General features: G+C 42.5%; 1 protein-coding gene across 8 annotated transcripts in view; it reads right to left on the bottom strand.

The window, feature by feature from the left end:
* The window catches only part of ldb2a (LIM domain binding 2a), an 88224-nt gene extending 66472 nt beyond the window's left edge, over nucleotides 1-21752 (bottom strand). For 4 of the 8 annotated variants that reach the window (XM_086222220.1, XM_086222218.1, XM_086222223.1 and 1 more), the window contains exons 1-2: nucleotides 21461-21752; nucleotides 1783-1885 (exon numbers count right to left, since the gene is read on the bottom strand). In XM_086222220.1, the coding sequence (XP_086078346.1) occupies nucleotides 1783-1885; nucleotides 21461-21592 (235 nt within the window). In that variant the 5' untranslated portion in view covers nucleotides 21593-21752. The remainder of the gene's footprint in view (nucleotides 1-1782; nucleotides 1886-21460) is intronic. The other 4 variants (XM_086222222.1, XM_086222221.1, XM_086222219.1 and 1 more) reach the window with 2 other exon arrangements.
* Nucleotides 21753-25299: the final 3547 nt, after the last annotated feature.

Raw genomic sequence — 25299 nt, 5'->3', positions numbered from 1 at the left:
AGACAGTATCCTACCAGTGCCCTCGAAGCAGTCTTCAGGATCCAGGATCTACAATTTGATCCAGATCCCCTCCAAGAGTTAATCACTTGTGCCTTGTAAGACCCCCTGCCCTTCCAAAGTCATACAATCACATTGCCACGGCAACAATGCTGGACTTGTAGACCGAAACAGAAATATGTCCGGATCAAAAGAGGGTAAACAAGCCAGTAACTCGAACTCTGCTGCAAGTAAAAGCAAGTTCAAAACTAACAAGTCACATTAATCATGATTACAAGTTCATGTAACAGTGCACGTGTGTGTGTGTGTGTGTGTGTGTGTAGGTTACAGAGGTGGTGTATCAGGGAGCTCTGCATCCTTCTGTGAGTAAAAAAATACCAAGATACCAACAAGCTCTTTATTAAAGTATAAACACCCCCTAATATGACTGTGGTTTAAATCTAAATCTTTTTCTGAAAGACACTGACCACAATAGAGGAGTGTAATGACATTTGTGGAGGCAGTGCCCTGCGATGTAGCACTGATGTTCAGCAATCACATGCAGAGAATTAACTATTGTAGAGGGAGGAGGAGGGAGGAGGGAGGGGGGAGGAGGGAGGAGGGAGGGGGGGATGTTCATTTCCTCACTGACAGAGTTTCAGTGCAGCAGAATGCAGTGACTCAGTGGTACGAATCTTTACTGGAAAAAAAAAAAAACTCTCTTGTACTTCTGGCATTTTGGGAAATCAGTAACTTAAATAAAGGCAGGAGGAACTGTGAAAGTACCAACCTCACCCCCTCACCCACCCCCCGCCCCCTGTGTCGACATAATACTGTATTATTTGTGTTTCTGTAGGCCTGAACACTGCTACGTACGGTGTTTTGTCCCTCACGACTGCTCATAAACTTGCAGCCTGTGATGAATTCTTGTCTGCATGGGGAAGTTACCAGCAAAGTTGTTGTCCCCCTTTCAAAGAAAATGCTACATCACAAGCAGCACAAGCCAGGGTAACCTGGAACACCGCACCTGAATACACCAGCACTAACAGTTAACACACAAAATATTTTCATCGAAAGAACAACAAAGTGCAGATGCTTGATCTTCACAACTGATTTGGTTGAATGCAGATTTTACACAATGTCAAAAACATCAACATCTGTCCGCTAAATAATTTTGACAAGCCAATAAATCATATCGTTGCTCCCTCATAAACAATTAGCTAAAAAAACGTATTAGCAACAGTTAATGAGCATAGAAGAGGAGGCCGATATCCCTGTGCATCTCTACCAAAAAGCTCTGTGTGAATGAAGAATATGAATCTAGTATCAGAATCCGGTCCCACAGTAAGTTTTCTTCCCAACCCCCCAAAATAGGTCCTCTGGATCATGGCTCCAGAACATGATCCATACCATCTCCAGAGTCTTTATAATTATCCCTCTAAAGCCTCATTCACACACGAAGCCATCACCAGAAGTGTTCCAGCATTTTCCCAGGAAGGGTTGAGTATGAATCAGAGCCAGATTTGATTTCCTGGGAATTCTGCTCTGGCAATTTCCCACCTTAAGACCCAGTAACATTGTAGGAGACATACAGGGAATGAAAGCAGGAGTGTCAGTGTGAAGGTCCGATCGCTCCCCTCCCTTTACCAGCATTGCCATGTACATTCATGTGTTTAAAGTTCTTTTTTGGAGGTAATATTTATGCATCCGAGACTGTACTTTCCAAACAAACGGCGAGAATTTAAAAACAAAACAAACAAACAAAAAAACGTGACATGATCATATTGGTTTGCTTAAATAGCTTACTGTATCTTTTTGGTCCATCTTCGAGGCAGAAGGAGAGCGTGAGCGTGGCATCTTCCTCAAAGAACTCTGTAGCAAAGGCGTCCCACCACAAACTGTCGCTCTCCTGGTGGAAGACAAAAGGGATCAAACATCATTACAGGTAGACGGAAGGAGGACTTGCTCTGGGTTGAACAACACTATGAATGTGTTTAAAAAAGGATAATTAGATTCATCAGTATCTATTCAACACAGAAGTGTGTAAAAGCACTTCAATTACCCTCCTGGGCTCTAAAAGCACCATGGTCTAGGTTCAGTTTTGTATGAAACTCTTCATTTTCCTCTATTATTTAATAACCCTATGAATTCTCTTTTATCCAGGTTGCTGCCAGGTTGCGCTATTGCATTATTTTGCATAAGTTCAATATTGATTCATTCTGATAAGACAAAGATACTGTGACCATGCAGGCTTTTGCATGAGACAAGATAAAAAAATGTTGTTGTTTTTGATATATATGAAGTCAAGAGTGCAAGGTAATAAATATTCCCTTTATTGCAGTTTGTTTTGTGGGTTCCTGATAATTCAAATGAATTTTATGGGCTTTATTTAATTCAAAGTAGTAAAATTTGAGTTCACACTAAACTTCAAGCACGAACATTAAAACAGTCAAATGAATTATGAGCATAAAACTAATTAAGGCACACAAAAAAAAGACATCACAACATCAAGAAAAGAGAACAAAGTAAAAGCTGGGCAGAAATATGAAAATGAGTCTATAAAATCAGCTTTAAAGGGGTAATTTAAACAAGGATGCTGGCTGCTGGCCTCCCATCCAGGTTGGTGTAAAGCCAAAGCCTGCTAACAGCCTTTACTTTTCCTAAGCCAGGACTTTGGAGGAGCCCCGCCTGAGGCTCCGACAAGTCTGAAGCACAAGTGGAGGTCCAGCAATGTTTTTATATTTTACTGCTCCGTCTACCTTTTACATCAGGTGGAGATAATCACAGCTCGCACCTTAGAAAAACAGCCAAACACTTTCTCCTGCTCCGGTTCTCTGCTTAGAATTCCACTTTCCAGCAGTTCTTATTCAGGTTTGAATTATATTGGCAACGTCCAGATGGTCTCAAACTGCCAACCCAAGGACGAGGGATTCACCAGAGAATGACACATGTTTGTAGCCGCATTAACTTTACCTCGTGTTTAACTGTTCTCACTGTAATAAAGCTGCATGAAATTGTGGCTACTCTAGACGGAACACATGGAGGTTTTTGTTTTTGTTCAAGTAGCATTTATTTGGCTCTTTGGTAAACTGTTACACCAGCTGCTCTTCCGTTTTATGTCTGATAAATACGTTTGCTGTAACTTGGGAGACAAGCAAGATGGGTATTTTTTTAAAGGAACACACCTACATTTTTTTTTAATACACTTAAAGTCCACCATTTTTAGTGCCGCCCTCTTCTCTCCATGTACACTACAGAGCTCCGGATTCCCACCGCAAGGCTGACTGCTAGCTAGCTTAGCTGCAGTGAATGCTAACATCGGGTCATCAAACACACTGTAATCACACCCAAGGCTAAAATAACAACCTCTTGTAATTTCCCTCATGTTTTCCCACAATAAATGTTAAGCACAGCCCTAGTTCTATTCATGCAGGTAAATACCGGTATTCCATGATTTTTAAGAACCACCACTTGCCTGCCCCACTGCTAGCATTCATAACAGTGAAGCTAACTAGCAGTCCGTTGTCCCATTGGGTTCTGCAGCTCTGTGATGCTAGTCATCTGGCTACTTAAAAAAACAAACAACAAAACATTGACAAGAAGTGACCCCCCCCCCCCCAAAAAAAGTTGGTATGTTCCTTTAAAAAAAAATTTAATAAAATCATTGTGTTAAGATTTGTGTTGCGTTTTGCGCAGTGTTTAAAGTAATGGCAGCATCTGGAGGCAGAAGCAGAAGTAGTTCCAGTAACCTTGTCATTAGTAGCTGCGGGGTTTTGGCTAAGCAAATGCAGAACATGTGTATCTTTAACGCCCGTCGTCCTCAGCAGAAACACACCCTCACAGCACAGTAGAGGATGACATCACAGTCCAGGGTCGCCCTGACAACAGTGTGATGCAACATCATGTTATCTTTAGCTGTAGTGATAGCAGTCGTAACAGAACATTATGTAAAGATAGTGGTAGTTTGTTTTTTGAACTAACACTGTGGTATTGGTAGTAATAAGCAACAGAAGCAGCAATCATCTCTCCTCCCCCTAAAAACTACAACCTGAACCATGTTGTTGGGGGTGACCGACCCCCCCCCCCCTTCCGTTTCACCCGCTGATGTTCATTGATGCTAATTTCCTCTGACACGTTGTGACAGATCACCACGTTTCATTCTGCGCCGGGTCGAGGGATGGCAAGCACTTGCCAGATGTTGACAATTAGCGTTGTCACCATCGAGCAGTGTCAAGCCCAATAAGCTGCCGGGCCACGCAGGTCAGTGCTCTCTCAACTCCCGATGTGTAGAGGAAGAGACGCAGTGTGCAGGACCTGGACCTGGACCTGGACCACCATCCAGCCAGTCCATCAACAGGTCAGGACAATAAGGAAGCGTTGTAGCTGGCACTGGCAGCTGGACCCCTCCTGCACAGGTGAGGCGACTCGGAAGAGTTGTTGCTTCAGCAAAAGGTCGACTCAGTTCTTCACAGCAAGTTTTCAACCAGGTGCTTTTAGCCAGATTGTCACATTTTTGAAATATTTAGATATTTAAGAAACGTGTAAAGGGTTTGTTGACTGAAAACTCAAATAACCGTGTGAATAACAGAAAAGACACAGAGTGGAAAGAAAAACATCATTAAACCCACCTGAGAGGAAACACTGCCAGGCAGAGCTTCACTTTGACTTTTGGTTTCTCTATACATCTGCGCTCTGTTGATGACGAATTAAAAAAAACTTTCATTTCCTATATTATCATTCATTTTTATCAGCCGGCTGACAAAATGAAAGTCCCCTTGTCTGTGTAACACAGCTTTGACGCTGTGAGGTTCACAGCTCAAAGTTTACTGCCCGCGCATGCAGTTTGATTCATGAATTCACTTACCTTTTTTGTACCTTTTGTCAGTTTTGGAACTAATTTATTTGTATTTTCTAAAAATCCATTCAGATTGTTATCTAGGGCTTTGAGAGTCACGTAGTGTATTTGAAAAATGTCAAATATTTTATGTTTCAAGCAGGATTCTATACCTTCGGAGGCGGCCTTGTGTCGGGATTTGTGCTGCTGTAAATTCTTGGACAAAAATGTTCGCAGTAACTGAATATCATCGCAAAATATTGGCTATCAGCCTCCTTGACTCACTAATAAATTGAAAAACATATCGGTTATTATTTTACATCGACTTTCTGCTGCACGTGCTGAGAACGGCTGCTACGGCATCTTTTTAAAACAAAAGCACCTTTGCCTGAAATCTGTTATTTGAAATGGAAACGTGTCTGTCAAACACACACCAGCGAGCGGCTGTCCAGTGGGAATGAAGTGCACGAGCTGTGGCGTGTGTCTGTCTGAGTTTGTGTGCGTCTGTCTGAGTGCGTGTGTGTGTGTGTGTGTGTGTGTGTGTGTGCGTGTGTGTTTGACTGACTGTGTCATGACTGTGAGAAACAGCAGGTGCGCAGTGTCTGTTCTGTGTGAGTACATCTATTTCAGGTAGATGGATAGAGAGTAGAAGCACATCAGGTTAAAACACAGCAAAGAGACAGACTTTGATGTGACTCCATATTCAGATTAAGTTCAACACATAATCCCATGCAGTGAGGGGGTGGGGCCTCATGGGATTGACAACCAAGCGAGGGGTGAACACGATACTACGCACGCACCCTCAGCAGTCTTGTTGAGTAACTGTGTTACCGTGACGATCCTGTTTGATAGTCAGTGTCTCAACTCATCTGCCGTCAGATAGTTAAACATAATCACACCTAAAACAGAACTCGATAAATAAGAGTAAAAAAATCGGTTGTGGCCACAAGATATGACGAGTTCCCACACTTTGGAGAATTAGTGGTCATGATGTCTAACTTCTTCCAAGAGAACAGTTGATCTGTCGCCATGACACCTAATTTGCTCCCACACTTTGATTCTTTTTTGGCTGTTAGATATACTGTAACTTGTTCCCAAGTTTCAATCCAATTGTTCCCCTGACATTTACCTTGGTCTGACACGCGGGTTTATTAACGGCTATGACATATAACTTTTACCCTCAATTTGATGAGTTTGTGGCCGTGAGATTTAATTTGTTGCCATGTTTGACTGACATTTGGGTACAAGTTTTAGCTTGTTTTCCAAAAATCACCGAAGCGTCAGAGCAAGGTATATCTTGAGACCACGACAGAAACTTCGTGGCCACTCAGGGCTCCAGGTATAATACTAGTACACCAAGTTAGAATTGTTTTCTTTTAATTAAAAAAAACAAAACCAAAAAAACAATTGATTTTCATCCTTTCATGGAAGAAAACACAAAAAAATATAACAAGCTCGTGCTTCAATTGGAGAAGCTTAATTGTGATTTCTGCCACCAAAAAAATTAACCTTTATTTTACCCGAATGACTCATTTGAACTGTTGATAAACCAGGTTAGAGGAATCCATGAAAATGTGTTTGACATAAACTGCCAGGATTTAGAGCTGGAGATCAATTTTTCAAGAGCTGTTATCCTAAGGGCTCCCATCACTCTGTTTTATAGACTACAGTATTCATTAAGCCTCCCTCTTACTGTTTTAATGGAAAGTGTTTAATTTGAGCCCTGACTACTCTGCTTTACAGAAAACCATCTTCCTTAAAAATCCCTCTGATTTAGTTTCCCCGAGCAGGGTTAACCTGTTTCACTCAGCCTGGTGTCACTTCAAGCATGTTTCTTTGACTCTACTTTTCTGTTCTTTTCTAATTGTTTCCCCCGAAAAATGCCCCTCACGCACTGTTTTCCAGTCTTTTTCGGACTCCAACATACTGATATTTGGCTTCTGCTTGGAAACTGCCCCCCCACCCCCCACCCCCAAAAAAGCAAGTATTTCACAAAGAGCAGAGTTGAGCCGTGTGTTTATTGTCTTGTCTCCATTAACTCTGCTCGGCCCTGCAGGGTTCAACCATAGATTATACGGTTTTGTTTGTGTCTCTGTCGAAAAGCCTCCCACCCAGACAACAAAGGAATCTGAAAATAACAAGCAGATTTCATGCGAAATGAACAGCGTTTTAGTCTCAGCAGTCACAACAATGAATCGAATGAGACCAGCAGTGTGACTCTTCTTCTCCAAATCACTTATTTTGTTAATTAAATATAAACAACCATGGTTCTGGCTAATAAAGCTAAATGTTGCTCAAAACTTTTCCACTGTATCCACAGGAAGTTATATTTAGTCACCATTAATCCTGCAAACTGGAGCTTTTGGGCAGATTTGGCCGCCAAGTTGTTGCTGGCTGAGCCACGTAGCAGCCAGGTTTGGCCCGGATCTAAAGACAGAGGAGAAGCTGGACCAGAGCCAGACGGCCGGAGAACAGCTAAAGCCTGGCCAGTGGACACCAGCCATATGAATCCTCTGGCTGGAGCTGAATCAGCCACAGGAGGCTCATGCTGTTGTGGAGGCTGTCTTAAATTTCAATCCTTCGACTACAGCCGGAGATGTTGCAGGGTTTTTACTTTACAAGCAAGTTGTTGGTGAAATATTTACCATAAATGCACTTCTCCGGCCTGTCTCCCTCTCTCCCTCTCGCTCGATGTTGACACATGACGTCCTGCCTTCATTTACGCTCCTGGACTCTCTGACGAACCACGTGGCGTGACGATGTTTGTTGTCAAACGCGACAAATCAGAGCGACTCTGAGGGACCTGAGGTGAACCGGCGTGGTCGCAGCCGTGACGGCTGTCAGATGATAAGGCTCTATTGATTCTAACGGATCGCACCTCATCTGAGAGGGATTTTTCAATGTGTCAATTGCCCGATAGCCTACCACAAATCACCAGTGCTGGTGAGGCCCTGGGGATTTACAGGAAATCCAGAGGATTGGTGGGACAGCGTAGGGAGGATCCTCAGTAAATAGCAAGAGAGCTGAGGGTTAAGTCCTCGCATATATGAATGTCCATGCTGGACATAAACAAAGAGGTGGCAACACTAACAGAACTTTTGGACAGAAACACACTTCTGCGTCTACGCACATATGTTCTCCTGGGTGTGCGGTGGTCATATGATATCATTGAAGAGTTTACCACCAAACAAAACTACAGTTTTCTCTTCTTCCGTCCACATTTGACGATACAAGACTCCACAAACCACAGACATCGCAGCTGAACCCCAGCCGCTCTCCCAGCTTGCTTCGGTTAGACCGTATTTCTCTGCTCCTCTGGTAGAAAACTACAAGAATGTCTGGGGCGCGACACCAGAGATGGGAAAACGACCAGTTTCTGAAACCACATTCAGCGTGGTGATATTTATATTAGTTCATTAATTATTAAGTGATTGGCAGAAAATTGACATACAACCAGAACAGCGTGTCCTGCAGAAACAGCAAAGTGGCTGAAAACTGCTGAAATAAATTGAAACAAAAGCTGAATGAACACTTTAAAGAGACGAGCAGACAGAAGGTGGGGGAATGGCAGTCGATGGGACTCTGGCGCTGAGCGCTCGGAGGCTGTTTGATCAAAAAGCGTCATCCCCGTCACAGTAAGGATGACACAGGCCATCAGGAGACAAATGTATCCGTGTATATATAATTTGTCTCCTTCTGTTTAAAAAAAAAATGCTGGAAAAAGCGGTGTATATTTTGATCGTAAAAATTAAAAAACTGGTGGAAATTGATGATGTTTTAAATGTAGCTGAAAGTGTGAAGGAGATGAAAGTCGACAGAAAAACGTAAAATATGGTATAAAGATTGTGATGTTAAATATGTCAACGTGTCAAAGCCGGTATCATCAAAATGTGCTCGTTTCCCCAACAAAACAGATATCCCAGGTCGCTCATTAATAACACAACCCAACATCCGTGGGAGCTTAATACTTAGCTCTCTCAAAAAATAAAACCCACATCACCTCAGAGTTTGTTTGTTTTTGTGGAGATCATATTATAACCATAATATGCAAAAAAAAAAAAAAAAAGCCTCATTAAGGAACACAGATAGTCGCTAAATCCTGCTGGTGGCCTAAAAAAAGACCAACTGATCCAGATCACCTCTTTTCTTTGCCTCGATCGCTTTGTTCCTATCTCTTCTTTCAAATTTCATCAAAATTCATCCATCAATTTTGGACATATCTGTTAACAAGGACATGCCAGCCATCACATGACTTCCCTGGCAGAGGCTACAGAGGAAAATGTCCCATCTTAGCTCATATTCATAAGGCATTAATCACAAAAAAGAAAAAAAAAAAGAACAGAAATTAGAGGCAGTCTTGTGGGATACCAGACTCATTTGGTTTTGAGGTTCCCCTTTTTTTGTACAGTATGTAAATTCTGTGCAAAATAAATCCCCACACTTGGTGGTCTGGAAGACAAAACAGCTATTGTATCTATTAACGGGTACTTAGGATGACAAAGTACAAGAACCACTCCTTTAGACTGCATAGACAACAGCGCTTTAATCATGTCCAACTCTGCACTAATGTTTGAGATCAACACAGGTTTATCCTCTCGGGTCTTAATTGTTTTTATATGATGCAAACTTAGAACGTTGCTGCATTTGGCCGGCGTACAGCCACCAGCCAAGCATTATGCAAATGAGGAGAAATTAATGCAGGCAGGGGAAAAAAAAAAAAGCCATTGCCCTTGAACAGCCACAGCACATTCACCAGGAATGAACTTTCTCCCTATAAATGAAGTCAGTGAAGAAGTTCCAACATTTAATTGCTCATCTTCCAATTTACTTAGAGATCCTTCCCCTTCTCTCTCTCTCTCTCTCTCTCTCTCTCTCTCTCTTTTAGTGTCAGAGAAGTTACAAGCAGCAGTCAAGACTCCAGTTCAGGGTCAAGGTTAATACACATGAGTCACCTATCTGCCGATTTAATGCAATAAGACATGTGAAGTTTAGCCGCTACATTAGCAGGGTAACAGCATTTATATCAATGCGGCGGTTGTGTTGTCTTTCTTTCGTGGATGTCACTCTGCGGCAGCAACCTGTCGGGGGCACAATTGAACTATTTTTTAGGGGCGGCTGGAGGAAGGAGGAACTCCAGCGCTGAGGCCTATTCTGGCTCTAATGGGAACAGCTCAGAATCACGTCTACGGAATGACAGTCAGGAGTCAAACGTGGCGTCATGACACATGACCGAATATTTGACCATTCCTCTTGAGGGCTCTTTAGACTGAAATGTTGGGGCTACTGCACACCAACGCTGCAACAGAAGGACTGCTGCTTGACTCAGCTGCCCAGCGTCACAGGCTGCAGTGGAAGTAGACGTGGACGTAAACCCTGCCGGTGCAAGCGCATCCGGCAAGGGGCGCAGGAACGTCGCCGCAGACGTAAACTCCATATATGTGAGAGATTTACCTGCAGGAACTTGTTTGGCACATGCTTGCAGGGGACATATGTGAATATGTGATGCACCTCAGCTTCAATACAACTCAGCTAATCAGCCTCTTCAGGAATATGTGGGTGCAGTGTGATCAGATTTGATTGACAGTAGCTTGAAAAACATAATATTGCGTGTTTGAAGCAAACGTTGTGAGTTGAAAGTGGAAAAAAAAAAAACGGTGAGAAGATTTCAGAGAAAACTCAAATTCTGATGCAATTGCATCTGTTCTGACTAAATGCACAGAAACAGCTCTACATGAGAAGGAGACATAGTTCCAGCCAATGATCTTCTGTGCTCTCTATTTATGCAGAACAGTTCAACGGAGCTCCCCTGACTGGAAGAACTGTAAACTGCACGAAACAGCTGATCAGCAAAATGATGAAACACACAGAAACCAGGGGAGAGCAGAAGCTGCGTCCTGGGGCGACTAACCTGGAGCTCCTCTCTGTGTCTGCAGCCGGACGCCGGCTTTCTACAGCGTTAATGATGAAATACAATCGGGCGGATTCACAAGAATCACATAGAGAAGGTTAATTTGTTTGTTTCAGTAAGTTCTCGCCTAATTGCCCAGCTTAAGCTAAAATCGTGAGAATTCAGATTAATGTCAGACCTCTACTTACTACTGTCATCAAAAAAAAAAAGTGCTCAAAACAGATCTGAAAAGTTACGGTGCAGTCGAAGAATTTATTTTTATAGAAGTGTTTTGGACACCGCCCTGCAACAGACTGGCGACCCATCCAGGGTGAACCCCGCCTCTCGCCGAATGTCAGCTGGGATAGGATCCAGCCCCCCCGCGACCCTTAATGGATAAGCGGTATAGAAAATGGATGGATGGATGAATGGATATTTTGGACACCAAGTTTTATATCTGTGCTTGAAATAGCACAAACAACCTTCAAGGTTCACTCGGAGGCCGGTCAGCAAGGCAGAGGGGTTGTTGCAGGATGCACACTAGCTGATGCAAGGATCCAGCCTGTGACCTCTCTGTTACTGGACCGACTCTCAGACAGACTTCAGGCCCATCTGTCCTCTCCGTTATCTGAGCGACAGCCTGGAAGGAACCATGGGAAAGGGCCAGGAAAAAGGTGGGTCTATTGTCCCAGCATCCTGCTGGTCGGGCCTGATGCTCGTTCTCTGACCAAAGCATTTTCTGGGAACATCCTTTCTGAGTATCCTCCATATAAGAGGACATTACCGTGACTAAAGTAAAAATAAGATTTCTATCTGGATCGAGCACGTGTCTTTACCCTTGCTACAGAGGTCACATTTGACTTTTGTCTGTCTGTTTGCAGGGTTACGTTAAAAACTACCAGACCGACTTCCACTGAACTCGGTGGGAGGGTGAAGCATGGGCCAAGGAAGAACCCACTGAATTTTGGGCAGATCCATTCAACACTCTTTTTAATCTCCAAGCGTCTGTGTGTCGGTGGTATGACTGGGACTTGGTGGAGGTGCCCTCTAACATCAAACAACGCTTTGATACAACAGCATAATACTTCGATTGGACTTGACGTTTTGAATTGACGTCCATCTTGTTCATACATTGTGGGTTAAATGTGTTGTAGGAATTGAGCGTCTCGTACCAAATGTGATATATCAATAAACTATATTTTAAAAAAACGAACAGAGTATATTCAATAATTTGGATGCAGAGAAACTATTCAAATGACAGGATCAAAATCTTACCTCAGCTACTTTGATATCGGAGGGAACAACAGAGCTTCCAGCGCTGAGGACTGTCAGATTTGAAATAAACGTTTGAATTCTCAAGGCTGTTTTTATAATAGCTTTGACTCATGATTCACTCTTGTAATGTTTTGGAGGAAAGAACCAGAAGGACAGTTCTCTCCATACTTCATCTCCAAGTGTGCTGAGTGACTGATCAGAAACTCTGCAGCTTGATTTACAGCCTCTTATGAGCCCACAACCATGAAAACCTTTTGAGTGACAGATGCCCCCCCCCCCCCAGATATGGCGACTGGTTTGACATAATTTGTGAGGTTTAATTTCATGTGAATTGTTTTTTTTTTTAAAAACATTTCATTTCTTATTTATTGCCTTTTTTTATTGAGCTCATTTTTTTAGGTGAGTAGTGAGCCTTTTATTACCTCCACCATGTTTTCATGCACGTTTGCGGCCTGTCTGCCTGTCTGCCTGTCTGTCTGTCTGCAGATTTACACAAAAACTTCCAGGCTTATTTTCCTGAAACTTGACGCAGGGTCCCATAGTATTTGCAAGCAAATCAGTTTCATGTGAAAAACTGCTTCATCCATCCATCCATCCATTTTCTACCACTTATCCTGTTAAGGGTCGCGGGGGGGTGGAGCCTATCCCAGCAGCTTTCGGGGCAAGAGGTGGGGTTCACACTGGACGGGTCACCAGTCCATCACAGGGCCAACACATAGAGACAGACAACCATTCACACTCACAGTCACACCTACGGTCAATTTAGAGTATCAATCAGCCTCGTCCCCTCTTGATGTCTTTGGACTGTGGGAGGAAGCCGGAGTACCAGAGAGAACCCAGCAGGAACAGGGAGAACATGCAGACTCACACAGAAAGATCCTGTGATGGAGCCGGGGCAAGAACCCAGAACCTTCTTGCTGTGAGGCGACAGTGCTGACCACTGCACCACCGTGCCGCCCAAAAACTGTTTCTATTATTCTTATTCTTAATTTTGTATCTTTTTCTACTGGTTTTGGTTGGGGGTTACACGCTCTAATAGGCCTTCTAGTTTATTAATGGATGGTTTTGTACAAAATAATTCCATTTTAGTGCTCCAAAAATATGTCTGTCTCTCTTCCTGCTCCATGATCCCACACTTTGGACACAAACTGGTTTCACCTCTGGGAGTTGTTAACGTGTACAGAAAAACTGAATTTACTACAAGATGGAATTTCATTTAAGATTCCATCCTTGTTTGTTGACTTAAAACCAGGGCGCAGCTTTCTAAGAAATAACAGTAAAACATAGCTATTCACCTCAGCTAGCAGTCATCAGCCCGTGAACTCACCTTTTAGTTACATTATTCTTTCATTTAGCGAGGATATGCAGGCAAGGACTTCAACAAAGGCAAGATGAAGCTAATGTGCTACAGTCCTTTCAGTGACTACGTATCTATGTGTGTGTCTGTGTGTGTATTAAAACATTTCGTAAGAGCTATCAGCAACATTTTTATGAATACACAAAAGCAAATGTCTTTTCATCGACAACAAGGCTGAGAAACACAATGAAACACACATTAGCCATTTTGTTTCTAGAGAAATAAAGAAGCTCTTTCAATCCCGAGTAAGGGAAATATTACAGTATTTAAGGTTTTTATGTTGTTGTTGTTGCTTAACGTGTGAATACACATTCATATAATCAGGGTATTTTTTATGATGAAATAATAGGTGATACTTGTTAATAAACTTAAAATACCTGTGAGGAATGTTTTGAATAAATGACTGAAAAAATGACACGTTTTTCTTATAGAATGGATCAAAAGTCTGCCCCTTACTCTTCCACGACAGAAAATTAAAGTTGTGACACATTCACAGTACTTTCCCTGGTACCTGGAGTGGCTTGTTCTCATTGACAGGACAAGTACAACAGTATCGGCTCGGATAAAAATGAGTTTGTGTAGATTGTGGAGTGTAAAAAGATATGCAATTAAAAGTACCCGGTTAAAGTCTTCTTTACTTTGTCTAACTTTAATTTCAGCAGTAATAGAGCAATACAAACCTTCAATAATAGAATTCAATTCCTATAATATCAGGTACGTGTGTTACCACCAGAAATGAGTGCTGTTGTTGAATATTCTAAATTCTATTCATTCATGCGCGTGCAAAGAAGAAGATACTCAGCTGGGGATTAAATTCGATAAAAAGCAGCACGGAAACTAAACAGTTGCAGCTGATTTCCGAGCCGCTGCAGCGACTCCCCTGCAACTGACAGGAGTCACACTCAGCGATTAAAGACAAAATTATGGTCAAACTGAGTGTGGCGGCGGCGGCGGTGGCAACAACAACAACAACAACAACAACATAAACTCAACCAGTGGCTTCAACTGGTAATAATCATAATAGGATTTGATGGGATAAAGCGCATTCATGTTTGGAAGCACAACTGCAGGGATGTTTCATGCAAAAACACATTTGAAATGCAAAACATCCTCAAACTCACATTTGTTCAGGAGTGAGTCTGAGTTTCACTTTTAAGTTTTGTCACTTTCTCTCGCTGAAAATGACAAAGAAGCTTATCGCCGCTGATCAGGCAAAACAACAACAACAAACTGGAGGTACCGGCACTATTTGCACATTCAATACTTTTGTGTTTTTAACATTAAATGTGAATGGAAAATTTGTAAAATCTGTTAAAAATCTACTTTTAATGAAAATATGCTTTAGTTGTTGTGTGTTTAGTTCCACTTGGACAACTAGTCGGACTAAAATGCGAATGCAGAATATTCCCATTTAGATTTCATTCCGCTCCTAACAACGGAATGAGAGGATATCGCGTCTCTGTTTCACGATTGTGTTGAATGCATGTTCGTACTAAACATAATTCTGCGCGTGCGTTCATCTTAATCCGTCTCTGTGAACCTTACAACTTGACCTCCACATCATAAGCCTGTTGGTGTCAATCTGACACAGTGCTGATGGGAACAGATCCACTTTGCCCGTGACAGGAACAAGGGATTTGGCCATAATGAACACTGCAGTTCCTCCTCCACAGAAGACCCAATGAGTCAGGTCTGTGGGCCCATTTGAATAATGAGAACCAGACTAATATGTGCAATAGACACAAGAATCCAATGAATGGTCTGCCAATCACTGTGACCGATTTCACATCCATCCACTGAGGAAGACTGCGACCATTAGACCCAGCAGCCGAGAGGTTTTGGAGCACAGCCCTTTGAGTATTATTACGGAGCCGCCATTAAAATGCTTTTGTTTTCCTTCTGTTTCAGCCTCTGTGTGGTAGTTTTACTTACAGTGTTGTTCTGTATCTCCGCTGGCTTCTGCTGAATATTAATGCCTTCTATGCTAATGGCCTTACAGCGGCTGAGGTCGACCAAGCTCCTCCTCTGAATGTTAATCCACTGACTCATTTGCATACGCTTAAGTGTCAAATTCCCCCACAAATCATCACAGCTGCCTCCGTACAACGAGGCCAGTGCCCCCCCGAGCGACAGCACAGAAACAATGTGGTCACACCGTATGCATAGCATCAAATCCACATCAAAGCCTGTTTAGATTGCCAGGTCACAGCGGGTTCACATTGTATAAAATGAAGGTAATGGGATAGCAGTCAGCCTGGTGCAGAAATACAGCTGGGCAGGTAATAAGTATGAATGGAGCAGGTAATAAGGTTGGGATGGAAACAGACCCCGAGTCATCACAGGAGCAGAACTGTTTAAGCTGCAGCGCAGTCATCAGTTCAAAGGTGAGTGCTGATTCCTGACAAAAGCTCAGGACTCGCTCTATCGCTGCGTTTCATCAGTCTGCAACTCTGGACGTGAACTTGTTGTTAGGACAACACAAGCAGTCCCTCGGTACGCTTCAACGCAAGAGTCGCGCCTCTGAATACAACCGGGTTTTTTTTGTGTGTTTTGTTTTGTTTTTACTAAGCTGAAACAACAATGCAATTGGTCAACGGACAGACAATTAATCATTGATTGTTTTCATCGTTAATTAAACAATTTAGCATTTTTTTCAAGCAAAACGTGTCAAACATATCTTTAAATTTCCTGGACATTTGACACTACAGAATTCATGGATTGAGAGCATAAAGGCAGCGGCACCAGTACATGATGGGTACCGCGTGTCCACCTGTCTGACTGCACGACGCATCTGAACCGCACAATCGCGACAATAACGAGCAATGTGTCGAATAGTTGAGATACGTTAGTATTAGTAACATTCTGTGTGCACAAGTATCAGTATTATTATGTATTCATATTACAATTATGCTCGAGTACTTTTAATATTGACACAATTAGCAGTAGCCTGTTGGTATGAAGTGAGACTCACAAACTTACGTAATACGACTTCAAGCGAAAATGCAAAAAAATTTGGGGTTGCATTGTTGACGAGGGGAAGAATGATAAATGATTTAAGGAGCGAGTGATTTCATCGAGGAAGTCATCTGCAGATGAACTGTTCCTGCGACTCTGATACCATCATCACTGTAATTTATTAGCTGATTCATCGATAAGTGTCTTAATAGCTTGGAAACTTTTTAATCAATCGGGTAATCGTTTTGTGCCGTTTTTCCATTGTAAAAACTACGACAGCTCTCGGGTTGGAGCTTCTCCGGGGTGGCCACCGACTGATGCACATCGGTTATTTCACACTGGATCAGACAAATCAAGACACCTTGAACTCTGTACAACTGAAGTATTTAATGAACTAAATTTTGAGTCAGTAATTCGAGGAAGCCAACAACGGACCTCCACTTACACTCTGCAACTCAAAGCAAACACTGAATGTCTTTTATTCTGAGGGGTTGAAGGAAACTCGTTCTAGCAACATGTCAGCTCAGTCCTGGAGGATGAGGAGCATTAAGCTTTTGTGATATATGTCACTTATACTCGCAAAGACTATAGCTTCCTCTCTGGGTAAGTACGTCTCCTCCAAGTGTCAAGTCCTTGAGTCCCGTGTCTGCTGCTGTGAGCGGCAGTTGCACCACCAGCCAAGCAAATTCAAAAGCACACTCATGAATAAGACAAATGGAAGAATTTCCAGCAGAGGAGGGACTTTAGTCAACTTTTATAAAAGGGGGTGTCATATTGAAGCTTAGACATATTACGAACTAGTCGGAATGCAAAACCAGTGAGTCATTCAGCATCTATACGGGCAGCCAGCGAGCATGATGTTGAGAAGGCTCGCAGCTATTCTTATCCTTGACACTGGCGATCCTTTCGCCATATTTAGTATCTTTACTTTGGTGATACTGCTGACAAGACTGCTGTTTGCAAGCTTGAGATCATTTTTTTTTTTGACTCTGGATAAACAAACTATAGCAACGGAGAGAAAAAGACATCACACATCTCTGTGTGCAATGAAATCCAACAGAAGGTCTTTAAACGTTTTGGATCAGCTTATTCTGCCGTCTCTCACGTTCAGAGCCAAATTATCTGAGGATAATGATAAAAGCTCAGCCTTCTCTTGTGGTGCCTGGACATCTAATTGTCTAAAACATCAACTGTCCTTTTTTTAAAAAAAAAATGCACCTTTTCTAAAAAAATCCCAACCAGCAAGCGCCACGCTGCCTCATCTCATGAGACCCCATTACCTCGGCGGACACGATAGATTGTTGTGCAAACAAAGAGTTGGTGAAGGAAACTACCTTTACCTGCTTACATCCATAATCTCATTGTTTGGTTCGCTACCAAAAATAGGTCTAAACTTGCAGGTGCTACAGAAGATAGCATTTCCATCGCATAACAGCCCACATTTCTTGAGATATGCTGCCCCCTACTGGTTTAGTGGGTAAAAACTGAATGACTAACTATTTTTTATACTTCACCAAATAGCACCTTTAACAAACCACATGTGGTTTTGTCGCATTGACAAACCAGAACCATCCGTATTCTTTGAGACTGTGATTTTAAAAGACCAGGCTAAGACGAAACGGTGTATCTCATCGGTACCATCCAACTGTAGGATTTGCTCTGTTTTTTAAACTCTTTGCCCTTTTACAGAACAAAGTTGTTGTTGTTTTTTTATGTTTGCGTATTCTGAACCCTGCAAGTATTTGCGTTTGAATTTTGACTAGTAAATCAAATCCTTCAAATACTTTACACTGATTTCATGGTTAAAGTTTATCATTTCATGACCATCAGGATTATGTCGATACTAAAATACTACAACTGTATACTACCGTGACTGGCGGCTGAGAAGAATGAGTATTTTATGATACTATTTCTATATCATCGTTCCTATCCTTACCCCAAAAATTAAGTGTCAAATCTCTATCACCCACCTCTAATACAACGTGATATGATTTGTTTGATATGTTTCAGAAGTACTTGTTACTCTGCATTACTGCACCCAAATGGCACATAAGTCTAATTTCATCTCTGGGGGCTTTTATAGTCGTTTGTCCAAGTGTAATGGAGAGTCAACGGCTCTCTTCTCGGGGGTCTTATTGACTCCAAACACTGAACATTTCTCTCTCTGTAAATTATTTCAGCAAACACTATGATATATTTGCTCATGCTTAGTGCTGCTAAGCTGTAAAACATGAAATATTTCCCCTCTCGGTGTACTGTATGCTTTACTCTTATTTCTATATGCTGGCTCTTTTTTGTCATTATTATTAGCAGTGCCACTTGTGAGGTCTAAAACTACGAGGCTCTAAAACGAATATCAACATCGAACAAGATTATAATATATTTTCCAATTTTGCATGAAAAATCAGCTTTAGGACATCGAACACAACATGGTACGGACCCTCGCAGCAAAGCCTTGATGAAATATTCAAACAAACTATCCGGCAGGACAACTCAGCTATTTTCCTCCTTGTGCAAAGAACACATCAAACTTCCTGTTTTGGAATACAGTGAGCCGGCACTCGTGCTGAAGTTTGAAATGCGTGCTGAATTAGAGATGGGCAGTGATGAAAGAGGCAGCGCGATGACCCTTCAGCGCTCGTCATCATTAAAGAAGCAGCCAGCTAGCCTTGCTGAACAGGAAGTAACCAGCTCCAGAGTCTCACTCGAGACGCCGAAACCGCCCCCCCCCCCCTTAAATAAGTGAGAGAGACTCTTACAGCTGTTTAAAAGACAGTTTATATCACTATCTTTTACAAATATGATCTTTAGCTAAAATATTGTCCCCATGTGTTCGCCGTGTGAAAAACTGATGGCTTCAGTTTTGCATTCGTGAGGATAATTACTGTATAATTTAGTTAAAAGCCTGTATGGCACATCTGGATGCAAACAAAAAGACTGCCTGTTTATTTCCTGTTCTGTGGGTCTTCTCTTCATCCTGTTGCAGCCACCAGCTGCATTTGAATCAAGCAGCAGCCACCTCACTCCAGAGAAGTCAGAATTATACATTTAATTTGATTGACTTCCTCACTGAGAGCGGATGCAGCATTTAGGTTGTTTCTGCCTTTAAGACCTCATGCAACATTCACATCATCTTTCTTGTTGTTTATTGATTTTTTTAAGTGAAATTATTTTCTTTTTACTGATAACACATGTATGGTATATGCCATTCAATGCACAATAGAGTCAAAGCAAGTCCTTTTTCCTACAATATCTGCTGCAAAGGCTGCAAAACAAAGGTTGTAGTAGACCACAGTTCTAAGGTCCTTTATAAAAATGCCATATGTTCCTCCAGACGTTCTGAGGTCAGATAATGAGATGAATTCAAGAAGAGAAAAGGTATGAGGGTTCCGTGAACAGCAACAAGAACAGGAAAAACTAATCAATTATGATATAACAGAAGTTAGAAGACATGTCCACTCATGCCTGTGTCATTTGTATGTTGATGCCGTGCGGGTCTGGCAGAATGTGTGTGAGTTTGAGCATAGCGACTGCACTTTGCGTCGGGGTTTGTGTGGTACGGGAGTTGAGGTCTACCGGGGCTCGGACCATTCCACATGAATAATGCATCAGACCGGGCCGTTGCATCTCAGCAACATCGCCTTGGTCTGCTTAAAGTTGCAAGTTCCTCTTAAGGAGAGTCAGCATCTGCAAGCTGCTGCAGTAACTCAGCCGGAGTCTGACTTCAAATAGGATCAGACAAGGACGGCAAAAAAGGAGATGGACAGGTCAGTCCACAGCTCGAGCCTCCTCGGGGATCTGATGCCGGCCCTAAAGCCTCCTACAGCAACGACAAGTCCCATTATTTAAAACCCACATAACCAGGTTTTAATTGTTGATTTAGATCCTTCTTGCAGTAAAAAAAAAATTTAAAAAAATTAACATAATTATGACTTTCTCACTCATTTGCATTCGTAAACTGAATATCTGTGAGTTTTGGACTGTTACACAAAGACGACATTTAACCTAAGGCAGTAAATCCAAGCAATTTGTTAAAATCTTATAGACGAAACAATTGATAAAGGGTGAACCACTCACTATCACCCGCTAATGATAATCCTTAGATGCAGCTTTGACATTTAATACTTTAAGAAGTGAAGAGATAAGCGGCTACAAACTGTATTTTACTGCATTTTGCCGCTTTCAATCCCTGCGAAGATACCTCGCGAGGCTTAGATCCTTTTTTTTTCCCCTGCAGATTTGTGAACAGATGCTAAAGACAGATGCTTCCTATAATTCACAATGAGATCGCCAAAGGTTCAGTCTGGATGACACTGTTTGCCCCCCCCCCCCCCCCCCACACACACACACACACTCCAAACTCTCAAGAAACTGATGTGGGATTAACTCTCTCAATTATATGAAAATCTATTTTACATCGGGGTCAATTTCATTGATAAAACCTCATCACACAGCGGTGACTCATAGATCATGATTGCCTTGCTGGAAACTATTAGAGAAACTCTTCTTTCTGGTCTGGTTTGTTTTTGTTGTTTTTTTGAGCTGTAATATTCCAAAAGAGCAAACCAAACATGCAAATATGTACAAACATGTGATGTCATATGTAAATATATGCTAATTTATTTGAATACACGTGAAAAGGCTGGTTTGCATCGGTCTGTGGACTTCACTTCTCCCTCCTCAGTCCACAACATGCTTGGCGTTGCACACAACTTTCTAAATGTGTCACGTTGCGAACAAATGAGGAATTAAAAGGAGTTCAAAGCAAACTTCAACATGGTCGCATGTCTGAGGAGGAGGCTTCCTGTCAGAAGTATTTCATTTCAGGTGAGTCACTGTATCCTGGCTGGCGCTGATGTGGTGGAGAAGGTTAACAAGTTCTCCGAGCAGGTGAAACATCTCAGCTCCTCATCTTCACATTCACCTCATTGATTCCAGGAGCGGAACCGAGCACTTCAGCGGCCGCACGGATGTTTACTTGTTGTCTACTTTCACCTCAGGAATGTTTGGCACTTTGGCATCTCATCATATCCCCTAATTGTCAGACCTTCACACCGACCGGAGCTTCTCTGCACTCCCTCCCTCATTACCGGACCTCCCCCAGCCCGCTTTCCTCCTACCGGTACCGCCACCCTAACGGGACCGTGCGGCCGGCGGTAATCCCCGGTCAGCTCACCTCAGTGCGCGTCATCAGCCGCTTGTTCATCTCGTAGATCCGATACTCGGGCTGGACCATGTAGGGCGAGTGTCTCCTGTAGAAGGGTCCGAACGGAGACGAGTAGAACGGGTCGTGGGTTGGATTGGACATGGTGGCTCCTGGCGAGGCGCACGGCGCGATTTCAACATCCAGCGGGCACAGCAGCGCACATGGAAGTGCGATGCTCTCCGAAGACCCCCAGTGGGAAGCAGCCGCTGTCGAGGCTGAGCTGCACTCTGCAAGTTGGCCTGCCTAGTTCGCTGCTATAGCGTGGAGGAGGAGGAGGAGGAGGGGGAGGGGGAGGAGGAGGGAAACGGGGGGGGGGGGGGGGGTAGAATTGAAGGAGGGGGAGGGAAGTCGTTTCCTGCTCCCTACAGACCGACACTCAGTTTTGCACTCTTGCAAAGTTCAAGATCTGTGTGTGTGTGTGTGTGTGTGTGTGTGTGTGTGTGTGTGTGTGTGTGCACGTGTGTGCCCATGTTGTTTTGCAGAGGCAAAAATGCCCCGAAACAACATTTATAAATAAAGACCTTAATGGTAAAAACTATGCTAACTCGCATCCTCTCCATTTTAGGGCTGTGCAATAAAATTGATTAAGCAATTTATCATGATTTGTCCCCCCCCCAAATGATAATGATTGATATTCCCGCCGCGCCTGTAGATGTCGCTGCATGGCGACTTGCCTCCTGGCACCATCTAGACAGAGGGGCAGCACCTGCAGCTAAAGATAAACTACAGAGTAACAAGTTCATCAAACAAGCGTGTGACGCACACACGGTTGGAATGCCCACATTCAGCTGTTGTTGTTTTTTAAAGTCAGTTGTGTAAAGTATCGCTAAATGTGCTGGATCAGATTATCACATGGCATCGCAACATATGGTGATAAAACTGACCGGAGTTCTGTGTCATATCATGAGGTCCACCTTAGATACCCTGACCTAAACTAGTATTTATCCTTCAGGATGACGTATCTCAAGCCAGTGGGGAAGGTGGTTCCCTCCACAAAAGGCCAATTGGATTTTTACACTGGATTTAGGTTTGTTTGTTTTTTTGCTGAAAAACCCATGTGTTGAAACCAAAAGTTTTTGAGAGATAAATGTTTTGTATTTGTATGCAAATGAACACTATGTTGCAACCCTGGCAAAAAAGGGGGCTGACACATGCGTAGGGGCCTAACTTAAAACATCTTGTTTGTGATTTATCCTCTGCTTCTCTTTTCTTTTCTTTTTTTCCAAGTCTGAAATTAAAAGGTAAAACATCGACTGACTGGGAGGGGTCGTGTTCTCAGAAAAAAAACAAAAACAAAACACTAAGTAGTGAATGTTTCCCTCCTGAACCATATCCAGAGACCCGAGTCACTGCTGAGAGCACACAGATGCGGAGCAACACAGCAGATGAGGCTGCAATCATAAAGAGACAATTTTATGTAAAAGGTGATTTTATGAAATAGTACTGATTGTGTTGCCTCATGTCAATGAGTGTTCGTACCTGGCATGGCTAGCTTTGTACTAACGGCCAATAAAAATAGAGTGGAAATACTTGCTGCTCTCACTCACCTGTTTGTTTGTTTGTTTGTTTGTTTGTTTTTCTTGGGGAGGGGGCGGCAAAATAATTACAAAAATTGAAGGGAGTGTAAAATATTGTTTGGTCTCTTAAACCAGGATGTTGTCAATTTAATTAAAGACAGAAACAAAAAAATGGGCTAAAAAAAAAATATATATATATATATATATATATTTATATATAAATAAAACTGTATAAAAATAAAAACAACATCGGGCCTCTCCTGCTTAGTCTTTAAGTTATTAAAGCAGCTTTACGTGGTCTTGCTGAGCGGTGAAAACTGTTCATCTGAGAATGAACTAAAATGAAGCGAAACAACCGAGAGGAAAACATCGCAACCCCAGAGAATTCCGAGCTGGCTTCTGGTACGTGAAACAAGCTGATTTAAAAAACAAAAAACAAAAAAACAACCTGAAAAGACCACAACCTGCGTCACACGGTAATACCACGGCATCTGTTAGTTATACGTCGGCAACACTGAAATGATGCCAACAGAGAGACGGTTAGCATCGTTTTTGTGGCGGCAAACTCTGCAGTTCAACAAGACAAAGCTGTGAGCTGCAACTTCCTGCAACTGCAAGTAAAAAACAAAAAATCCCCTCCTCGGGCCGCCTCCTGATGATCTTCTCACGCATTAATGACAGCTTCCACCACCCATCGTACAAAGTTGCCGTTCTTGAAACAGGGAATTTGTGCACTCACAAAGAAAATGGGTCCTAACGGACAAATCTAAGCAGCATTAAGAGGCTGAGGTCACTTAACATATTTTCCTCATGAGATATCCGTCAGTTCAAGTTATGAAGTGCAGGACAGGATGATCGGAGCTCAGAGGAGGAATGAAAGAAGCACCATTCCCTCAGCGTACTGTCTAAATTACACTGACGCTGTTAGCTGGAGCTAAAAAAATGTGGGTAGCAGAGACCCTCATAATTAGCCAGAGCAGGGGTAGCCATTATGACCGCGCACGCAACACAAAATGACCGCAGCCAACTGAGACCCAAACTTGACTGACAGCTAGTTAAACCTGTTCAGGACTGATTTACAGGGATGTACTTGATTCACTGTAAGAGTGTCAGGGTTTGTTTTAGCTGCTCTGCCTTAACTTCCTGCATCTAGTTCTGTTGACATTTCCTACATTTCCCAGAATGACTTTGGAAGATGTTTGAACATGCATCCACCTGCAGGTTTTTAATTGAGGTGAAACGTAATCAGCTGGTGATTAGATTATGAATCATCAAATCTCGCTAATTGCCTGCGATTCATTTTGATTTGGTTGCCTCTATACATATTATTGAACGAAAACACACACACACACACACACCCAAGTCATTCATGAACCTGCGCACAGAACATTTCTGCTTACTAGTCGCCTATAATTCCCACTAACTCATACTGGTAATGACTCTGTGTACCAACAGTGCAGCCCTGACTGGTTCCAATTTACTTTGACCGTTTTTACCTCATGCTCCATGCAACATGTCAGTAACATCATTTACTGTGACAGTACGTGTTACTAACATGTTGAATTTCCAGACCACACAAACCCGAGTGCATTGAAAATCTTCTTTAGGCACACTGATTAAGATTTCCTCCATGTGCTCCTCTGTGACAGATTAGGCCCGGGCTGCAAAGTAGCCACAAGAATCTAAAAATAAACAGACACTTAGACCAACCGTAACGTTACAACCGAATCTCACATTAACTGCTCGCGCTGCGAATTAATGAACAGCATTTATGAAGTCTGACTTTTAATCCAAAATGGCTGAATGGGGAGAGGCAGTCTGAATCGAGTGAGATAAAAGTTGTAATCCAAATGCCTCAGGCATCCGGTCGGGTAATTAAAAAAAAAAAGTTTGAAAAATCTATTAATAAACCTTTAATTAAAAACTACATTTTTAATATCTCAAGACCTTTTCAATTGACATTTCTAACAGGATTTGGTTGCTTGCCTAAAGCGCTTGCCACTCGAGTGTAGCTGCAATACATTGAAGTGAACAGCTCATTTAACAGATTTCCATATTAAATTGGTTGTATTGTACACATGACGGCGAACGGGACCTACGTGTTGATGCTGCTGCCCACTGAGTTCAGACGTTGGCTTCTCTGCTTGATGCTCCACCTCAGATAGACAGTCTTACCGATTCAAATCTCACCAGCAGCACATTCAACAACACCGTGATCTGAAATTCTGATCATTTGATTTATTTATTAAAGTACAAATCTTGTGATTCGCGATATTTTCCTGTCAGAGAATT

The sequence above is a fragment of the Aulostomus chinensis genome, chromosome 13 (assembly GCF_037954235.1).
Source record: "Aulostomus chinensis isolate RoL2024-O1b breed Wild chromosome 13, RoL_Achi_v1.0, whole genome shotgun sequence".
NCBI classification, from domain to species: Eukaryota; Metazoa; Chordata; class Actinopteri; order Syngnathiformes; family Aulostomidae; genus Aulostomus; species Aulostomus chinensis.
The sequence above is the reverse complement of the archived record's forward strand: the minus strand, read 5'-3'. Positions and strand labels throughout refer to the sequence as shown.